The 17192-nt window shown below is 37.7% G+C and overlaps 1 protein-coding gene across 1 annotated transcript in view; it reads left to right on the top strand.

Annotated features, from left to right (window-relative positions):
* The window catches only part of cfap299 (cilia and flagella associated protein 299), a 530788-nt gene that overhangs the window by 143371 nt on the left and 370225 nt on the right, over positions 1 to 17192 (top strand). The window contains exon 3 of the mRNA XM_078411120.1: positions 11066 to 11156. Coding sequence (XP_078267246.1) covers positions 11066 to 11156 — 91 coding nt within the window. The remainder of the gene's footprint in view (positions 1 to 11065; positions 11157 to 17192) is intronic.

Below are 17192 nucleotides of genomic sequence, written 5' to 3'. Positions count from 1 at the left end.
GCTCCTTTCCTGCTCAAACGAAGGGATTAAAAGTACCATTAGCAAATTTGCAGATGATACTAAGTTGGGGGGTAGTGTGAATTGTGAGGAAGATGCAATAAGGCTGCAGGGTGACTTGGACAGGTTGTGTGAGTGGGCGGATACATGGCAGATGCAGTTTAATGTAGATAAGTGTGAGATTATTCACTTTGGAAGTAAGAATAGAAAGGCAGATTATTATCTGAATGGTGTCAAGTTAGGAGGAGGGGGAGTTCAACGAGATCTGGGTGTCCTAGTGCATCAGTCAATGAAAGGAAGCATGCAGGTTCAGCAGGCAGTGAAGAAAGCCAATGGAATGTTGGCCTTCGTAACAAGAGGAGTTGAGTATAGGAGCAAAGAGGTCCTTCTACAGTTGTACCGGGCCCTGGTGAGACCGCACCTGGAGTACTGTGTGCAGTTTTGGTCTCCAAATTTGAGGAAGGATATTCTTGCTATGGAGGGCGTGCAGCGTAGGTTCACTAGGTTAATTCCCGGAATGGCGGGACTGTCGTATGTTGAAAGGCTGGAGCGATTGGGCTTGTATACACTGGAATTTAGAAGGATGAGGGGGGATCTTATTGAAACATATAAGATAATTAGGGGATTGGACACATTAGAGGCAGATAACATGTTCCCAATGTTGGGGGAGTCCAGAACAAGGGGCCACAGTTTGAGAATAAGGGGTAGGCCATTTAGAACGGAGATGAGGAAGAACTTTTTCAGTCAGAGGGTGGTGAAGGTGTGGAATTCTCTGCCTCAGAAGGCAGTGGAGGCCAGTTCGTTGGATGCTTTCAAGAGAGAGCTGGATAGAGCTCTTAAGGATAGCGGAGTGAGGGGGTATGGGGAGAAGGCAGGAACGGGGTACTGATTGAGAGTGATCAGCCATGATCGCATTGAATGGCGGTGCTGGCTCGAAGGGCTGAATGGCCTACTCCTGCACCTATTGTCTATTGTCTATTGTCTATTGTCAAATCTGACTATCCAAGCTGGTGAAGTTCTCATTATATCAGTGTAATCAGGTCCTCACAAGCTATTTTAACTGGAGACCTTAAAGGTTGCTCAGAGATTACAGATTGAAGAACAGAAAGAAATCAGGTGGGTTTGGGAAAGATTTTAAAGATTCTCTTGTGGGGCAATAGGATGGATCCCTCATCAAACCACCAAGCCACTTTACTCAACCTCTGAGAACACTCTCCCTGATTTTCCAGCAACAACACGCTGCTTCCCTGTATTTTGGTCCCACCCAGTGGCTGGGAGGTCATTTATATTGGGTTCAGTCAAGATTTGCAGCTTAGGAAAAAAAAACAAAGGCTTGGAAGTTTGACATTGTCCTAGTTCATAAAGTCATAAGGTCATAAGTGATAGGAGGAGAATTAGGCCATTCGGCCCATCAAGTCTATGACATTCAATCATGGCTGATCTATCTCTCCCTCCTAACCCCATTCTCCTGCCTTCGCCCCATAACTGACACCTGGTTACACTGGTTTGCTGGTTCCAACATTTCAGCCCCACCAGCCATTGCGATTGCTACGCTATCCACTTCAGGCCTGTTGCACTCTTTCTGATTTCACTCACTCCACTATTGATAACCACACTTTCAACTATTTTGGTCCGAAGCATCTCTGCCATTTTGCAACTGTCTCCTTTCAGTGGTTCCCTTAAACTTGCCTCTGCTGTTGTAGTTCTTTTTGTAATTCGATAGCTAATTATTTTTTCAAATTCCAATTATATTAAAATCACATTATGATGTTGCATTAATTTAAAAGTGCCATTTTATGTCATTGCATAAAGACACACTTCAAAAGTTATATCTGTCAGTTTTTATTTTATTTTCAAATAGAAAAACACTTTAATCTTAATTTCAGTTATGAATTGCCAGCTTCAATAACAGGCAGCCTAAACAGACTGCGGCAGGATTACAGGCAGCATCTGTGGAAGGAAATGAAAAGACAATATTTTGGATCAGGATACTTCTTCAGACTGGTGAGTTGGAGGGAAGATAGCTGGCAGAAAGAGGAAAGGAGAAGGCATGGGCAAGCGCTTGCAAGTGGTAGGCAATCCAAGGGGAGCGGTATATTGGCAGATGAGACAGGTGGAGATGGTAACTAAGGTTGGAAGTGATAAGCGGAGAGAACAAAAGGGTGCAAATGATGGAGTCTGAGAAGGTAGGGAGGTGCAGAGTAAAAGCTTGAATCAGACGGATGAATGGTGGACAGAAGAGAAAGAGTGTAGAAATGGAGGGAAGGATGGTGGCTAGAAGGGAATAAGGTTCAGAACCAGAGGAAGGCAAGGTGGGTGGAAGCAAACAGGATGGGGACAGATGGTGGAAGTAGACAGGGAGTAGAACCGAAGGGAGGGATGATGGATTGCCCCATTCCTTCCTCTCACCTCTTTCTATTTGCTCTCTCCCTTCAGACTGAAGAAAGGTGCTGACGCAAATAGCCGCCTGCCCATTTCCCTCTTTAGATGCTGCCTGACCCACCGAGTTCCTCCAGCAGTTTGTTTTTTTGTTCAAGGTTCTTGCATCTGCAGTCTTTTGTTTCTCCATAACAGACAGCCAATTTGCTTCAAGTCTTATGCCAGAACCTCTCCGTAACAAGCTACAAGTACTGGCCTTGCAGGACTTGGCTGCCATTTTTTGTTTCCATTCCTATGAAGGATCATTATTCTCCTGTTTGGTACTTCTCCAACAGGTGGCTCAGATTGGAAAATGTTGTTTTTTTTGCGGATTTCTGAATATGATCTGCATCATGCCAGTTATGTCATTCACCAAACACTACCTCTTTGATTTCAATATATGGAAAATGGCAGATTAAATGAATGCCATTCAGACAAATATTACTCTTTGAATAATGGTTAATCGTGAAAACATCTCCGATAGGTAATCAAATTTACCCATTCTTAAAATAAACCTGACATATTTCAAAAGAAGGGGACATTTTTGCAGCATCTAATTCACCAATTCCTTTCAGAAAACTGGAGCGTGAAAATCCATCGCACAGTTTAAACATCTCAGCAGTCTGTTTGTATTGGTTGCAGAAATAGTAATAGTTATTTTTTTATTTCTTAATTTTAGCTTCCTTATTGCATTTATTGTGGCTTTAAATTGTGGTCCAAATTTATACTTGATGGAGGTAATATTAGTGGTTCGTGGTGCGTAATGGAGTATATTTTAAACTATTGGCCTGTCCAGCTGTTATCTGATTTGACCAATCCAACAGGCTTCCCTAACTTAGAAAGGACTTTAGGAACACATTAGTAACTTAGCAAGCACAGGTGCGAGACTTCTGGCTTCAACATTATTTGCATAATGACAGGCACTTAATTGAAGCTTTGAAAAATGGCAAGCTTTGTAACAAGACCAGAGTTTTGTTCAAATATTGTCATCTTTCCACCCTAGATTTCTAAAACATTTTCAACAACAAAGCCAATCAGCACAAGTCATTGGTCTACGACTCATACAGATGCATGCTTATTTACTTAAGGAAAAACGATGTTGGTCTTCTGCGTCTATCTTTTCCATCAAAAAGTGAAATCGTGAAATAGTGGAGGTAATGGGAGTGGATTTAGCAGCATCCAGTGGTGAGCGATCACTCATGCATCATCCCTCAGGCCCTGTGCAAGTTAGGCCTTAACTGAGTCCCCATTAAGTTCCACTGAGAGTTTAGACTTGCAGATTAAAAGGCAAAAAGAAAGGATTTTGTAGAAGCATTGTTTTAAAATTTTATTGGCCTCATATTTTCTGTACATTGGGTAGCTTTGAATTCTTTTCCTTTTCTCATATTTTTGGAAGTGATGAAACAGTTGAATTATGATGAGTGTCTCAAGTTTTGGTCCACAATATATTGAATTGAATATCGTTACCAGTGAGTGAATGAATGAATGAATGAATAAGTTCTTTGGCCAGGTATGTACACATATAAGGAATGTGCCTTGGTGCTCCGCTCGCAAGTAACAACACGTACATACAGTAAACAATTAAGAATAAGCATAAAACATTAAAACATTAAGGATACATTATTACGGTTTAAACATGTGAGTGAAATAAACCAGAGCAAAAAGAAACCACTGACTTGGTTATTGAGAGAGCTACTATGGAAAAAAAGCTGTTTTTATGTCTGGCTGTAGCTGCTTTGACAGTTACCTTCCAGATGGAAGTGCTTCAAAGTGTTTGTGGCCAGGGTGAGAGAGGGCAGAGATAATCTTGTCCGCTCACTTCTTGGCCCTTGCAGTGTACAGTTCATCAATGGGGGGAAGGTTGCAGCCAACAACCTTCTCAGCTGATCGAATGATTCGTTGCAGCCTCCGGATGTTGTACTTGGTGGCTGAGCCAAACCAGACCATGATGGAGAATGTGAGGACGGAATCAACGATGGCAGTATAGAATTGGACCACCATTGCCTGTGGCAGATTGTGTTTCCTCAGCTGCTGCAGGTAGTACATCCTCTGTTGGGTCTTTTTGACTGTGGAGTCGATATCCAAATTCATGGAAGTAAGGTAATTCTACGGAGAATTTGGTGGACAATTTAGAGAAAATATTCACCATTGGGTGGTGGAGATTTGTAACCCACTCTCTGAAAGAGTGATAAAGGCAGAGCAGATCAAGTTATTTAAAACATTTGGATCTGCACTGGAAGTGCTATAACTTTCTAAATTAAAGCTCAGGAGCTGGGAAGTGGGATTAATTTGAAGTGGTCATCTTTGGCCTGCAAGGAAAAGATAGATTGATGACCTCCTTCTGTAGCATAAATTTCACTGCCGTGATGTAATGGTCATTCTCCAGTACTTAGACTCAAGTTCAATGTTTGTCAAGTATCTACACTCATGCTCTTGTCCTCCCAGATAAAGCCATGATGTTTTTGACCATTCGTGCCAAATGCAAAGTGGGCAAACTCTGCATATTGTTTGGGCCTCAATGTAAATGGATAAGGCCCCAGTCGCAGGTGGATAAACTGGCAATACAGAGATAGGTAATGCCATTAAAGGAAATGTTAGCCTACTGGGCATCATAATGGATGATTTACTGTCCAGATAATGCTGTATTTTGATAATTAGCAGTGACTCCATTACATTTGAATGAATATGTTGCTCTCTGAGCCCGTATTTATTCGCTGTGACATTTTCTGTTTAAGTTTCAATAGTTCCAACTTCTGCAGTCATTTCTTCTTGCTGAAAAGTAAAAAAATATATTGTATTTGAAAATACACAAAATAGCTCTTACATAAGCTGGTTTCTGAAAAGGCTGGTGTGGGAAAGAAGAAGGAAGCATCCCTTGGTTTGCTTTATAGTGTTTTATTGGAACAAAAGTTTATTCTTGAGGTATAGCAGACAGTTTCTGATAAATTTAATATTAACGTGCTCAGCAGTAACACTTTTGACTTGAACAGAAAACCTGACAAGGGCATATTTAGGTGAATTCAGCCAGCTAGTTCGTGCTGTTGCATAAAAAAATGAAAACAGTTTAATTTTAAAAGATACATTGATCAATTTTGAAGTATAGCTAGTTTTAAATGGAGAAACCCATGTTTTCGGACAAACTATGAGCGTTTCTCATAAGATTTTTTCAGATGAGCTAGTTGTCATCGTAAATAAATCAACAGGTTAGCTGACTGGAATATCATTGAACACGGTGTACAATTTTCTTTGATGCTGTACATTTTAGTATTTTTCATGTTTGCAGTTTTACACACTGAAGAAACAAATTGATAAGAAAGAAGTGCACAGAGAGTTGACAGGAGCTAACGGTTGCATAGCCAGTCATTTCCAGGTGTACTTTTGGATCGGCTCATTATTTTTGTGATGCTAATTTTCTGCTGTTATTTGTAATACATCAAATAATCCACTCTCTTTAAAAGTGGAAGAGAATGCCACTTTATATGAAGCCAAATCTAACATATATGCAGTTGAAGATGATGTCCTGCAGATATTGCTGTTTCATTCAGTTTTTTGTGCCTTTCTCATTACGTTAATGAAAAATTAACATTTCTCTTTTTCACACTTCTTGGTAACTTTTATTCATGGCTGTATTTAAATGCTAATCCAACAAATGGATGATAGAAGTTTATCCCATGAAAACTTGGAGGAACAACAGAGCTGCATTCACTGCTAGTCTGCTGGAAGCTATTCGGAACATTTGTATTTGTGTTTTGTCAGGTGCAAGTGCCTCATGGTAGGGTCAAGGATGTATAACCACACTATTCAAGCACCAGCTCAAGAAAATGTGCTAGATTCATAAAGGTTTGGTTCTTTTACCCAACAATATTACAAAGATTCCATTTTGCAATGGATCAGTAATTCATTTATAATTATACATTTTCTTTTCTTTAGAAAACAAAACTTCATTAATCTCTGCAATGTGTGCAATTTAAATTAATGAACCTTTCTTTAAAATACACTATATTTCAGCACAATACCTGCTGCTAGTAGTGAGATTTGCCCCGCCCCTCTCTAATATTAAGGGCAAGACCCTTGCTAACAAACTACTAAAATGCCCAGAAATAGTCTGACCAAGTCAACATCATCTGGTTGCAGTTAGAACTTATAGTAGAATTGGATTCACACATTACCATTCCTTTTTTTGGCTGAGCAGTAAAACAAGCTGAACTGATATGGGACTACTTTTATGTTTCCCTTATGCCAGAGTCTGAGAACATGTATCTGCTCTCCTTAATAAGATGTGTTAGGCCTTAAAGATATTATTTTGTTTTCGCGAAGATCCTAACAATCTAGACTGCTTAACCTTCAGGCAAGAAACCTAATTGAAGTGTATACTTGGTAATGGTGGGGATAAATTTTCATTTAGCTAACATTTCCTTTGGCATGATTCTGCTCTCTTACTGTTTCTTGGAACGGGACAGATAGTGCACTTGTTTGTAAGCTCTATGAGCACTGACCATTGAGTTAACCTGCTAGATGATGGGCTTTTACTTAAAAAAATTGACATTATTGCTAGAAACTGGGGCAAGGATTTTAATGGGTCAAAGCACAGGATGGCACCCTGGTGTACTCTAATGCTGCAGTTGGTCTGATGGTGTTTTTGTGTAAAATGTATGATAAGTACTAGTTACATTAGCCAGGTTGTGTCGGCATATGTCCAGCACTGCAGCTGATAACATGAGCCAGATGTGCAGCTGGGCTTGGTTGCTGTGAATAGGCCAAGAATGCAGCCAGGATCAGGATCTGGAGTCAGGAGGGAAGCATTGGACATGGATTCCTGTGCCTAAGCCCCCACAAGTGCATGAGCATGCATGCGTGTACACGTGTGTATCGCTAATGAGTGAACATTAATATCCCTGCTGTCTGCAGTTGTCTTCATTTCATTTTGTTCAGTTTAGTTTATGTCACTAAGGTACAAAGAAAATATTTTGTTGTGTGCTAACCAGTCAATGGCAAGACGATACGTGATTACAATCGTGTCGTCCACAGTGTACAAATACATGGTAAAGGGAATAACCGTGAATAACGTTTAGAGCAAGATAAAGTCCAATAAAGTCTGATCAAAGGTAGTCTGGGGGTTTCCAATGTTGTAGATAGTGGCTAAGGACTGCTCTCCAGTTGTTGGTCAGATGGTTCAGTTGCCTGATAACAGTGGGGAAGAAACTGCCCTAAATCTGGATGTGTGCATTTTCACATTTTTGTAACTCTTGCCTGATGGAAGGAGGAAGAAGAGGGAGTGGCTGGTGTGCGACTCATGCTTAATTGGCCTTGCCAAGGCAGCGTGAGGTGTAAATGGAATGGAGGCTAGTTTATATGATGGTCTGGGCTGCATCCATAATTCTCTACAATTTCATGTGATCTTGGATGGAGCTGTTGCCAAACCATGCTGTGATGTACCCCGATAAAATGCTTTCTATGGTGCATCTGTAGAAGTTGGTGAGAGTTGTTGAGGACATGCCAAATTTTCAAAGCCTTCTAAACTCTGTTCCCTTGGCCATTGCTTCAATATGGGTGGTCCAGAACAGGTTGCTGGTGATATGTACACCTAGGAATTTGAAGCTTTCAAGCATCTGTACTTTGGCGCCTTCAATGCAAACCGAGGTATGTGTACGATATTTAGACTTTGCTTACATCAAGCAATATTCTTTTGTAAATATCTGAGCACATCTTTACATTTATAAATACCTGAGCACACCTTTAACGACAGAGAATAATGTGAAAAGCATGGGAAAATTGCGGATCTGTTTGCGTTCAACAATTCCGGATCCTCCTCGGGTCTATAATAAAGATAATTGATTCAACAATATGCCAAAGCAAAGTTTATGCTTGTCATATGATTGCAATTTTTGCAAACACTATCCATTTGTAAATGCCACTGTGCAGAGTATCAGTGTAATTTGTCACCTGATGCTAGCCTTTAAACACCGGTCGCAAATCAGAAATATAAATTCACGGTTTAACAATTAATCGACAATAGGTTTTAATCAGTCATGTTCCTTGCCAACCTTATTGTTCAAGAAGGAGCTAATTTTGTCGGAGGGATCGAGGGATTATGGGGAGAAAGTTGGATGTGGATATTGAATTTGGATGATAGGGCATGATAATATAGAATAGTGACGCGTTAACTAGCCCTCTCCTGCTCCTTTCTTCTATATTTCTGCATTTAGTTTTATCATTACTGCACCTATCTGAATTAAATGATCAGAACATAGAGAAGAACAATCTGTACCCAAGAACAAAAGCCTATTTCATTTACCGTCAGGTTAATAAAGTATTCAATCTTACTTGCCTATTTAGTCTTACTCTGCTGTTTTTAGAGATTTCAATAATGCCATGTAAGTCTGTTGTGCTTTCTTCATTTTTCAAACTCGACACTTATTTTGGTGGAAAAATATCCACATCCCTGATTTTCCACTGTGACATTAGCAGAAACCCTTTGGAATTAGTGTAAGTGATTGGTAAGTTCCTTTCTCTTGGAGTTGAGCTAATTTTCCTCCAATGTTATGTTGTGTGCGGGGAAGCTGATTCATTTATATGTTTTAGCCTGATTGAAAAGAAATCGTGATTAAGCAATTAAGCAATTAAGAAAGAAATATGGATGTAGTGATCCCACCAGATATGCATTCATTTATTTAACATATTTATCTCTGAGGAAGTAAAGATGAATTTCCTGTAAGGGTGAAGTTTAAATTGTTTTGGTTTACAACATTATATTATGAGCGCACCCATGGAATTGCACCCAAATTCTCAACGTGGTCCTGTGCCATAAAAATCAGAATAGGTATTATACCAAAATGTATTTGCAGGATTATTGACAAGGAATCAAAAATTGGATACATCTTATTTTATAAAACACTTGTTTATGAAATCATAATTTTTCTAGTATTAAGGATGTGCATAGAATTGGCTTCATGCGCATAATGATGCACTTTGCCTTATTTCCGCTGGTCAGCTTCCTATTTCTGCTGTCAACGCAGCCAGCATATTTTTTTGTCTTTGGTTAAATAGGCCGAATTCACTAACCTAAATAAGACGTATAATGACTTCTATGAGACACAAAATTTTAAAACATTTTGGGTGACATCAGTCACAGTCTCCCTGCTTCCATTCAACCATGGAAGGAATTTTAAACTAACTTATTCAGTGAGAAACTAATGTTATCAGATGAGATGCCAATTGTGCCGGCATCTAATTTTAAGTTCAATAGAAACAAAAATCAGATGCCATGTAAAATGCTGCTGATTTCATTGTAATAATCTACCCACGAAATGGATTAGCTCAAAATTACTCTACAGTGTTCTATTCTCATCATATTTTGCCAATCTTATATGCCTTACTATTACATTGTCTTCAAATCCTCCACTGCATACTGTGTGACTATTTTTTCCAGGAAACAATCTCCTTTGATTTCTGTCTCGTCTTCTCTCCTCATTTCACATGTAGCATTAGAGTCCCATCATTTATCACAATATTTGTGCCTTCTGAATTATCTTCTAATTGCATCTTTTTTCCAACTCTTTTAATGCTTTCAATTGGCCCTTTACACACACTTTCCTTTGGTTGTACCTTCAATCTCCTTGCCATATTTCATGCTTATACAATTTTCCATCTAGTTTCTTCTTGGTTATTCATGATAAAATATGTTAAGAGGAATTTCTCATTGTTCTGATGGTGCTGTTCTAAGATGTCAAAGTAATTGTGGTGTTTTCTTGCACGGTAGCTTATTCTCTGATTCATTTGCTACCTTTAAATTCCCAAATTTCTTTAAGTTACCATATCAAATAACAGCAATCACTGATAGTTAAATAACATTTCCAACATAAAAGAGCTTTTAAGAGTACTTTAAGCAACAAAATCCTTTACAATCTTCACATTAGATTGGAAATTTGCATAGATAAATAATTCATTATTGCTTTTTACTGGTCACACGTGTTCATTTGTGCATACACTTTTGTAAATTTAGACATCACTTATTACTACAGACCTTGTTTGCAATATATATGTTAAATTAACTTGATCAATAGGCCATCTTGTATGAAATATGCTAACAATGAGGTTGTTAAGTTCCAACATAAATCTGCTTTTTCCTTCCCTTAGCATAATGTTTGTATAAGTTATCAAAATTATAATTTTGACCTTTTTTTAAATAATCTTCTGTGTGGCACTCTTTGTTTTCCCTTGCAAGTTGAAATTGGAGATGATAATATATTAAAGCAATGATTAGGTCCAGTTTGTGTCACTGGACTCTAATCTTCAATTGGACCATTTATTTATGTAGGTCTTATGAACCAGCCTATTTTAAATAGGGTAATCTTTAAAACATTGCAACTATATGGGTAAATTCATTTAATAAAGCACTTTCAAAAGGACATGGAAATAATCATTCTGCTGAAGCCAATTGGAAGAAAATATGTCTTGTGCAACTTAACCAAAGTAGGGATAGATACTGTGCATAAATAGCCAGACACATAAATTTGTACTTGGAGTACTGCATCTTCTCATCGTGTCCCTGAAATGATAGGCATATCATTTTAGACTAGTTTCACAGGAATGGGTTGACAGGACTCTTTAAAGCAAATGTTTTAAAAAGCCATTTATCTTCTTCTTGCAGAATATCGGCAAGTGCAGGAAAAGAGTTTAAAGATAATTTCTTGATAGCACTGGCAGAGCGAGAGGAAGACAACCGCAGTGGGAAAACGAGTGTGAGTACACAATCAAGATCTTAACTTGCATTTAATTTCTTTATCTGTTGGGAAAAAAACTGTACAAGATTTGGCATGCATACAAACACGTGAATTAAGCGAAGTGAGTTTGGCTACTCTTGAGATCATCCTCAACTCTTCATTCTCATTTACCCACAAATACCTTTCATCCTTTTGCTTAGTGTATTTATCAATCTCTGCCTTAAAAATGTATAAAGTCTCTGTCTCCACCATCCTTTGAGAAAGAGAGTTGCTAATTCTAGGTTCTCCCACAAGAGGGAACATCCTCTCCATATCAATGCTATCAAGATCGCTTTGGACACAATTAAGTTGCCTCTTACTCTTCTAAACTCCAACATTGCAAGCCTAGTCTGTCAAATCTTTCCACACAAGACAACTGGTCAATTCCAACTAATGTTCAGTTTTACAGTTGCCCTGTGCCCGGGTTTAATTCTGATCTCCGGTGCTGTCTGTATGAAGGTTTGAATGTTCTTCCTGGGAGTGCATGCGTTTCCTTCGGGTATTTTGGTTACTTTCCACATACTAAAAAGAGAGAGGGTTAGAATGTAAATTGGCCAATGCAAATTGCCCCAGGTATATCAATAGGTGATAGAATCTGGGGTAAATGTGTGAGAATAGAATGTGTTCGGATTGGACTAGTATAAAAATGGGAGCTTGCTAATCAGTACAGACTCATGGGCTGAAGGTTTTTTTCTATAAGGTATCAATCTAGGACTCTAAACATTCTCTGAATTGCTTCTTATGTGTCAGCATCCTTCCTTAAACGAATTGACCAGTACTGCACATACAGCCTATCTATAGCCAATGTAACTATGTAACTGAATCCTACCTTCACTGCTTTTGTAATTCAATTCCCCAATAATAATGGAAAAGTTATATTAACTTTTCTAATTATTTGCAATACCTACAAACTAGCATTTTGCAAATAATGCACTTTGCACTGCAAGACTCTGCCACATCTCACTGTCCAGATAAATGCCTCTTCTTCATTTTCCCTGCCAGAACAGACAATTTTGCATTTACCCACATTCTACACCACTTGCCAAATGTTTGCCAACCCAATTAATCCATCTACATTCCTTTGTAGCCTCCCTGCCTTCTCTACAACTTACTTTTCCTACCTATTTTATCGTCAAACATTAAATGTGTGTATTTGATATTGAATTATTTGCTATTAAATTAAACACAATTTACCTTTGTATTTTTAAATTTTGTTTTCGCTTTACAATATTCACTGAGACAGACAATGAGATTGCCATTAAATTAGATAACACTTTTCACTCACCCAATCCTTGCTGCAGGATACAAAAATTATAATCACATTTTTTGTTGTGCCTCAAGTACTTTTGATTTCAAATATATATGGATACAAGTGATTTGAAAATGTACAGATATATATGATTGGAAAATGTAATTTAACTGCTGCAAGTTGTATAGAAACATTAATGCCAAGAAGGTTTGAATTAGAAGTTGACTTTAAAATAAAATCAATTTTGATTGGAAAAACAAACAAGCAAAATGGTGATGCCCTTCCTATACCTGGACCTATGGGATTTGTAATTAAAAGATCAAACACAGACTGGAGAAGGGATATTGGAATCTGTGGACACATATTTTTCCAATGAATATTGACTATGTAAACTGTTTCATGCAAAAGGCATTCTAGCTTTTAAACTTACGTTATTGAAGTTGGTATAAAAGAACTGGTTACAACATTTTCCTTTTCAAGGTTATTCAAAGAAACCACTGTAGTTGACTTAGAAAACAGTGAATTAAGCAGCTTCTAATGTACCTCTTCCTGTGTTTAAAACCTGAGGAAGAAAATATAGCAAGAGCATATGACTAACAATATTGTGCTGACACACTCCTTTCTTTCCTTTACTATTTTCCAAGTCCTCTGAAGTGTTTCCTTTGATGAAAAAAAGGCTGATTGTAGGAATGTTTATTTCGTTTTCAATTAACCCAAATTTGCCCCCATTTAATAAACCTACTGCTGGAAAAAGTATGAGTCATGCAGGTAATTTCATCTAAAAGTTTGACAATTCTCATTTTGTCCAAACTCTACAAGTATATCAAACTGTGTTTACATGGGCAAAGACTGTATCTCAAGGAGCACTTTGTGCTTAACTCTGCACGGACAGACCTACAGAGATTTAATTTCCATGTTTGTAGCTTACTATTTTAATTCAAATATTGTGTTTTGTGATACATTGGCATGAAAGTTTCCATTTCAATTCTATTTAACCGCATTAGATAAGTTGATAAAGGATGCATGTGCGATGAAATGCAATTTTGGTTGGGAAAGATAATATGATAGACGCTCACAATGCATGAAATGAAGTCAGACATGGTGCTAAGATCATAATAAAGAAAAATAGAAATAGACTCTGGAGTAGAGAATCAAAAGGTTCACATTCCTCCATTCTTTCTCATTTATATGGATGACCCTTTATGTGGAGACATCAAGTGTTCTCCTGCATGCTGCCTGCAAAATGTCACTTCTGACACCATTTTTATATTAACTATGCCGCCTAATTCAACGTTCCCATATGAGGGGACCATCTGCACACCATTTATTTTTGTCAAGAATGGTATGTTTTAATGCCATTTCTCATTAATCTCAACTAGAAAGAGCAAGGGTACAATCGATTTACGTATCCAAGGAATCAATCTAAATGAGGCTTTACTGCATTACTTCGAAGGATGGTGCATCAAAACCACATGTGGCGAACCAGATGGCGTCTCAGCAATGCCCGGGAGAAAGACTTCCCTATAGTTGCACTCCATCCCTCTGGGCAGGGAGATCATTACCCTGTACACCTTTCTCATCTAGTTATATGCCTACATTTGATATATGAGGACACTATCCAAATATTTAATTCTGCTTTACTATTCCTCTCACCACAGTAGACATTCATAGCTCCTCACTATAAAATCTGTCTGCTGATATTTTGCCCACTCACTTAACCTGTTCACAATGTTATTCATACCTATTATTGTATCTTTAGGGAATGTAGAGATAGCAGTCTTTCAACTGAGTGATTACTACAAATTTTAGACATGCAGGGCCTCATCATGATCTCATGCACCCCACTAATTCCAACATGCGACCCTGAAGATGACCCATGTGTCTCTGTTCTGTTTTCAGTCACTAAACCAATCTTCTATCCCTGCTAATGTATCATCATCAATACAGTTACTCCTTATCTTATGGAGGAACATTTTATGTGGTATCTTAATAAATGTATTTTGGAAATACAAAGACGTAGCCCATCAGATTTAGGAGGTAGAAGCCCTATTAGTTTACTTTAGTTTTTTTTCTCTCTGGTGATAACTGTTTTAAATTCAGCTCCCTATTTTGCCCCTTACTTTCTATTGTTTTTGGTATGTTTTTCATGTCTTCTGCTATGAAGGCAAAAATAAGGCACCCCTGCTATTTCTGTGCTCTCTGTTAATAATTCTTTGTTTCAACTGCTCAGGGGCCAAGTATTCACTTTTGGTGCTTTCTTTCTTTAATTGCATTTTTGCAATTAAAGAAATGTACTTTATATTTATTTTTGGTTCACAATTTATTTAATATTTCTTGTTCATTTACTGTTGTATTAAATGTTCTTCCTTTATATACTATTTATTTCAACTTTATTCTTTTAGATGTGTTGAGGTGATGAGTCACATAAAATGAATCAATTAAACTGCTGAGCAGAGTAACTGATTTTCTTTAGGCAATACAAAATATGTATTAGTTCTGAATTTTATTGCAGTGAAGAGATGGAGATGCTTACTACTGATTAACGTAGTAAGTGCTGGCAAGTGTAATTAATGGGAAATGCTATTCACAATTATTCTTTGTTTGAAATTTGAATGTGCACTAAAATATAATTAGTTGTGTAATGGAGGGCAGAAGATTTGAACTGAAAGTATATATTAGAAAATGTGTGGTAAAAGTTTCCAGAGGTATTATCTGATCACCTCTATGAAGATCACAGACATAAAGGTTTCTAAAACATTTTTCTGGGCCTTAATTTCCTAGGGAAGATGTTGTGAAATATCAGAATTAATGTGAGAACCACTGCTGTTAGATAGCCCTATCTGCATAATGTAATTATTAAATAACCCAAGAGTTGTAAAATATGACAAATTTACTTAAATTAATCCATTTTATGAATTTGCATCTGCTGCTCCAAGCTATGAGCAGTCTGCTAATGTCTACGAGTGATTAATGGCTTAATAAACCCATGTGGTGGCTTGTAGCATCCTTTAGGCATTTTGTATGCCTGCTTGCAAATTTATTCCACTGACAATTTTCAGATGTTACATTGTATCACATCTGTTTTGTGTAATGTTTATTGTATTGCTTGTGTAATGGTTTTTATTGTCAAGTGGGATGGTTTAATATGAATGTACCTTCAATCCTTTCCAACTTTCTTCCCCCTGCACAAATAATAACTATGAAATCAAGGTACTGAGCATAAATCCTGAATGACGTGCTCAGCAGTGTGTTGAAGATTCTTTTAAAATTGAGGGGAAATATTTTCTCTTCAATGTTACTGATTTAGTGCATGTCAGACCCGGAGGTATTATGATTCCCATCACTACCAGCTTTAGATCAGTTTCATATGTGCTAAAAATAGTTAAGGAATTATCTACTATAAAATTAGTTTGCTTTCCTATGGATAATTAATTTTTATAGGAAGGACTTGGATTTAGCTCTTTATCTGAACAGTTAAGGAACATTTAAAAATATGTAGTGTAGTATCTTAAATATCCCCAAACCTTTTTCAATGTAGATGTTAGGTTGTCAAGTCACTTACTTAAAATAGCCTGGCACACAAGTTGACATGGTCATTTTCTAGAGAAAGGAGCTCAATCACTGGCAATTTAAAATGCATATGGAACTGAATTATGCAACTTAATTTTTTTTTTAAAGAGGAATACATTCTTGTTCAGAGTAGTTATATCATTGTGGTTACCTGACTTCTTCTGTCAAGGTTATATCCTGGAACATCTCCACAAATCTTTTTCAGGCTGCCCTCCTTGTCTTTGTCTTAGGATTGTGATGGTCTCTAAGAGGCTCAAGGAAAGACAGGCAATAATTCTAGATTATTTTTCTATTCCAATGGCTATACCCCTTTCTATCATAACAGACCTTCAATAGGTTAAACGTTGAAAATTCTGCTTCCCCACATACTGAATTATTGATGGAGGAGGAGTGGAAGACCCAGTGTCTCACTTTCCTGCAAAGACATGCCATTCTTCTCTCTTTCATGTTGCCAAACCATGCAAGGTAAATGTAGTTATTGATAACATTTTCCATTAGATGAAACTGGTATCTTTCTTTTATGTTGTTCCCCTCCTTAAGACAAGTGCAATGCTTCTTAAATAGGCGCAAGTGCCTTGCCCGGGTGCTAGAGTAACTCAGCGTCTCTGGACATCATGGACAGGTGACATTTTAGGTTGGGACCCAAAACGTTACCCATCCATGTTGAAGAAGGGTCCCAATCCAAAACGTCATCTGTCCATGTTCTCCAGAGATGTTGCCTGACCCGCTGAATTACTCCAGCACTTTGTGCCATTTTTTTGTAAACCAGCAACTGCAGTTTCTTGTTTCTGCAATACTTCTCAATCTTTCATTAAATTATTACCACCAGTAAACTTTAATAAAATCATATTACTTCCGTTAAATATATCAGTTTTGGTTAACCTAGTACCCTTTTGGTCATTAACAGATGGTGTCACTGTGATGTATACTGAAACTGCATTATAATGGTTCATTATCTGAAATATCCGTCATTGGACCATGATTCATCTTTTTATTCAGATTAGTCAGATGGATTATTTACTTTAGTTTATCTTAGCAATATACTGTAGCACAGAAGCAGGCCCCTTGGTCCACCAAGTCCACACCAACCATCAATCACCCTTTCATACCAATTCATTGTTATCCCATTTTCACATCCACTCTCTCCACGTGGACCAATTTTACAGGTGCCAATTAACCTACAAACCCGCACATCT

The sequence above is a fragment of the Rhinoraja longicauda genome, chromosome 1 (assembly GCF_053455715.1).
Source record: "Rhinoraja longicauda isolate Sanriku21f chromosome 1, sRhiLon1.1, whole genome shotgun sequence".
Classification (NCBI taxonomy): domain Eukaryota; kingdom Metazoa; phylum Chordata; class Chondrichthyes; order Rajiformes; family Arhynchobatidae; genus Rhinoraja; species Rhinoraja longicauda.
Note: the sequence above shows the minus strand (reverse complement) of the source record. Positions and strands in the feature narration are given on the sequence as shown.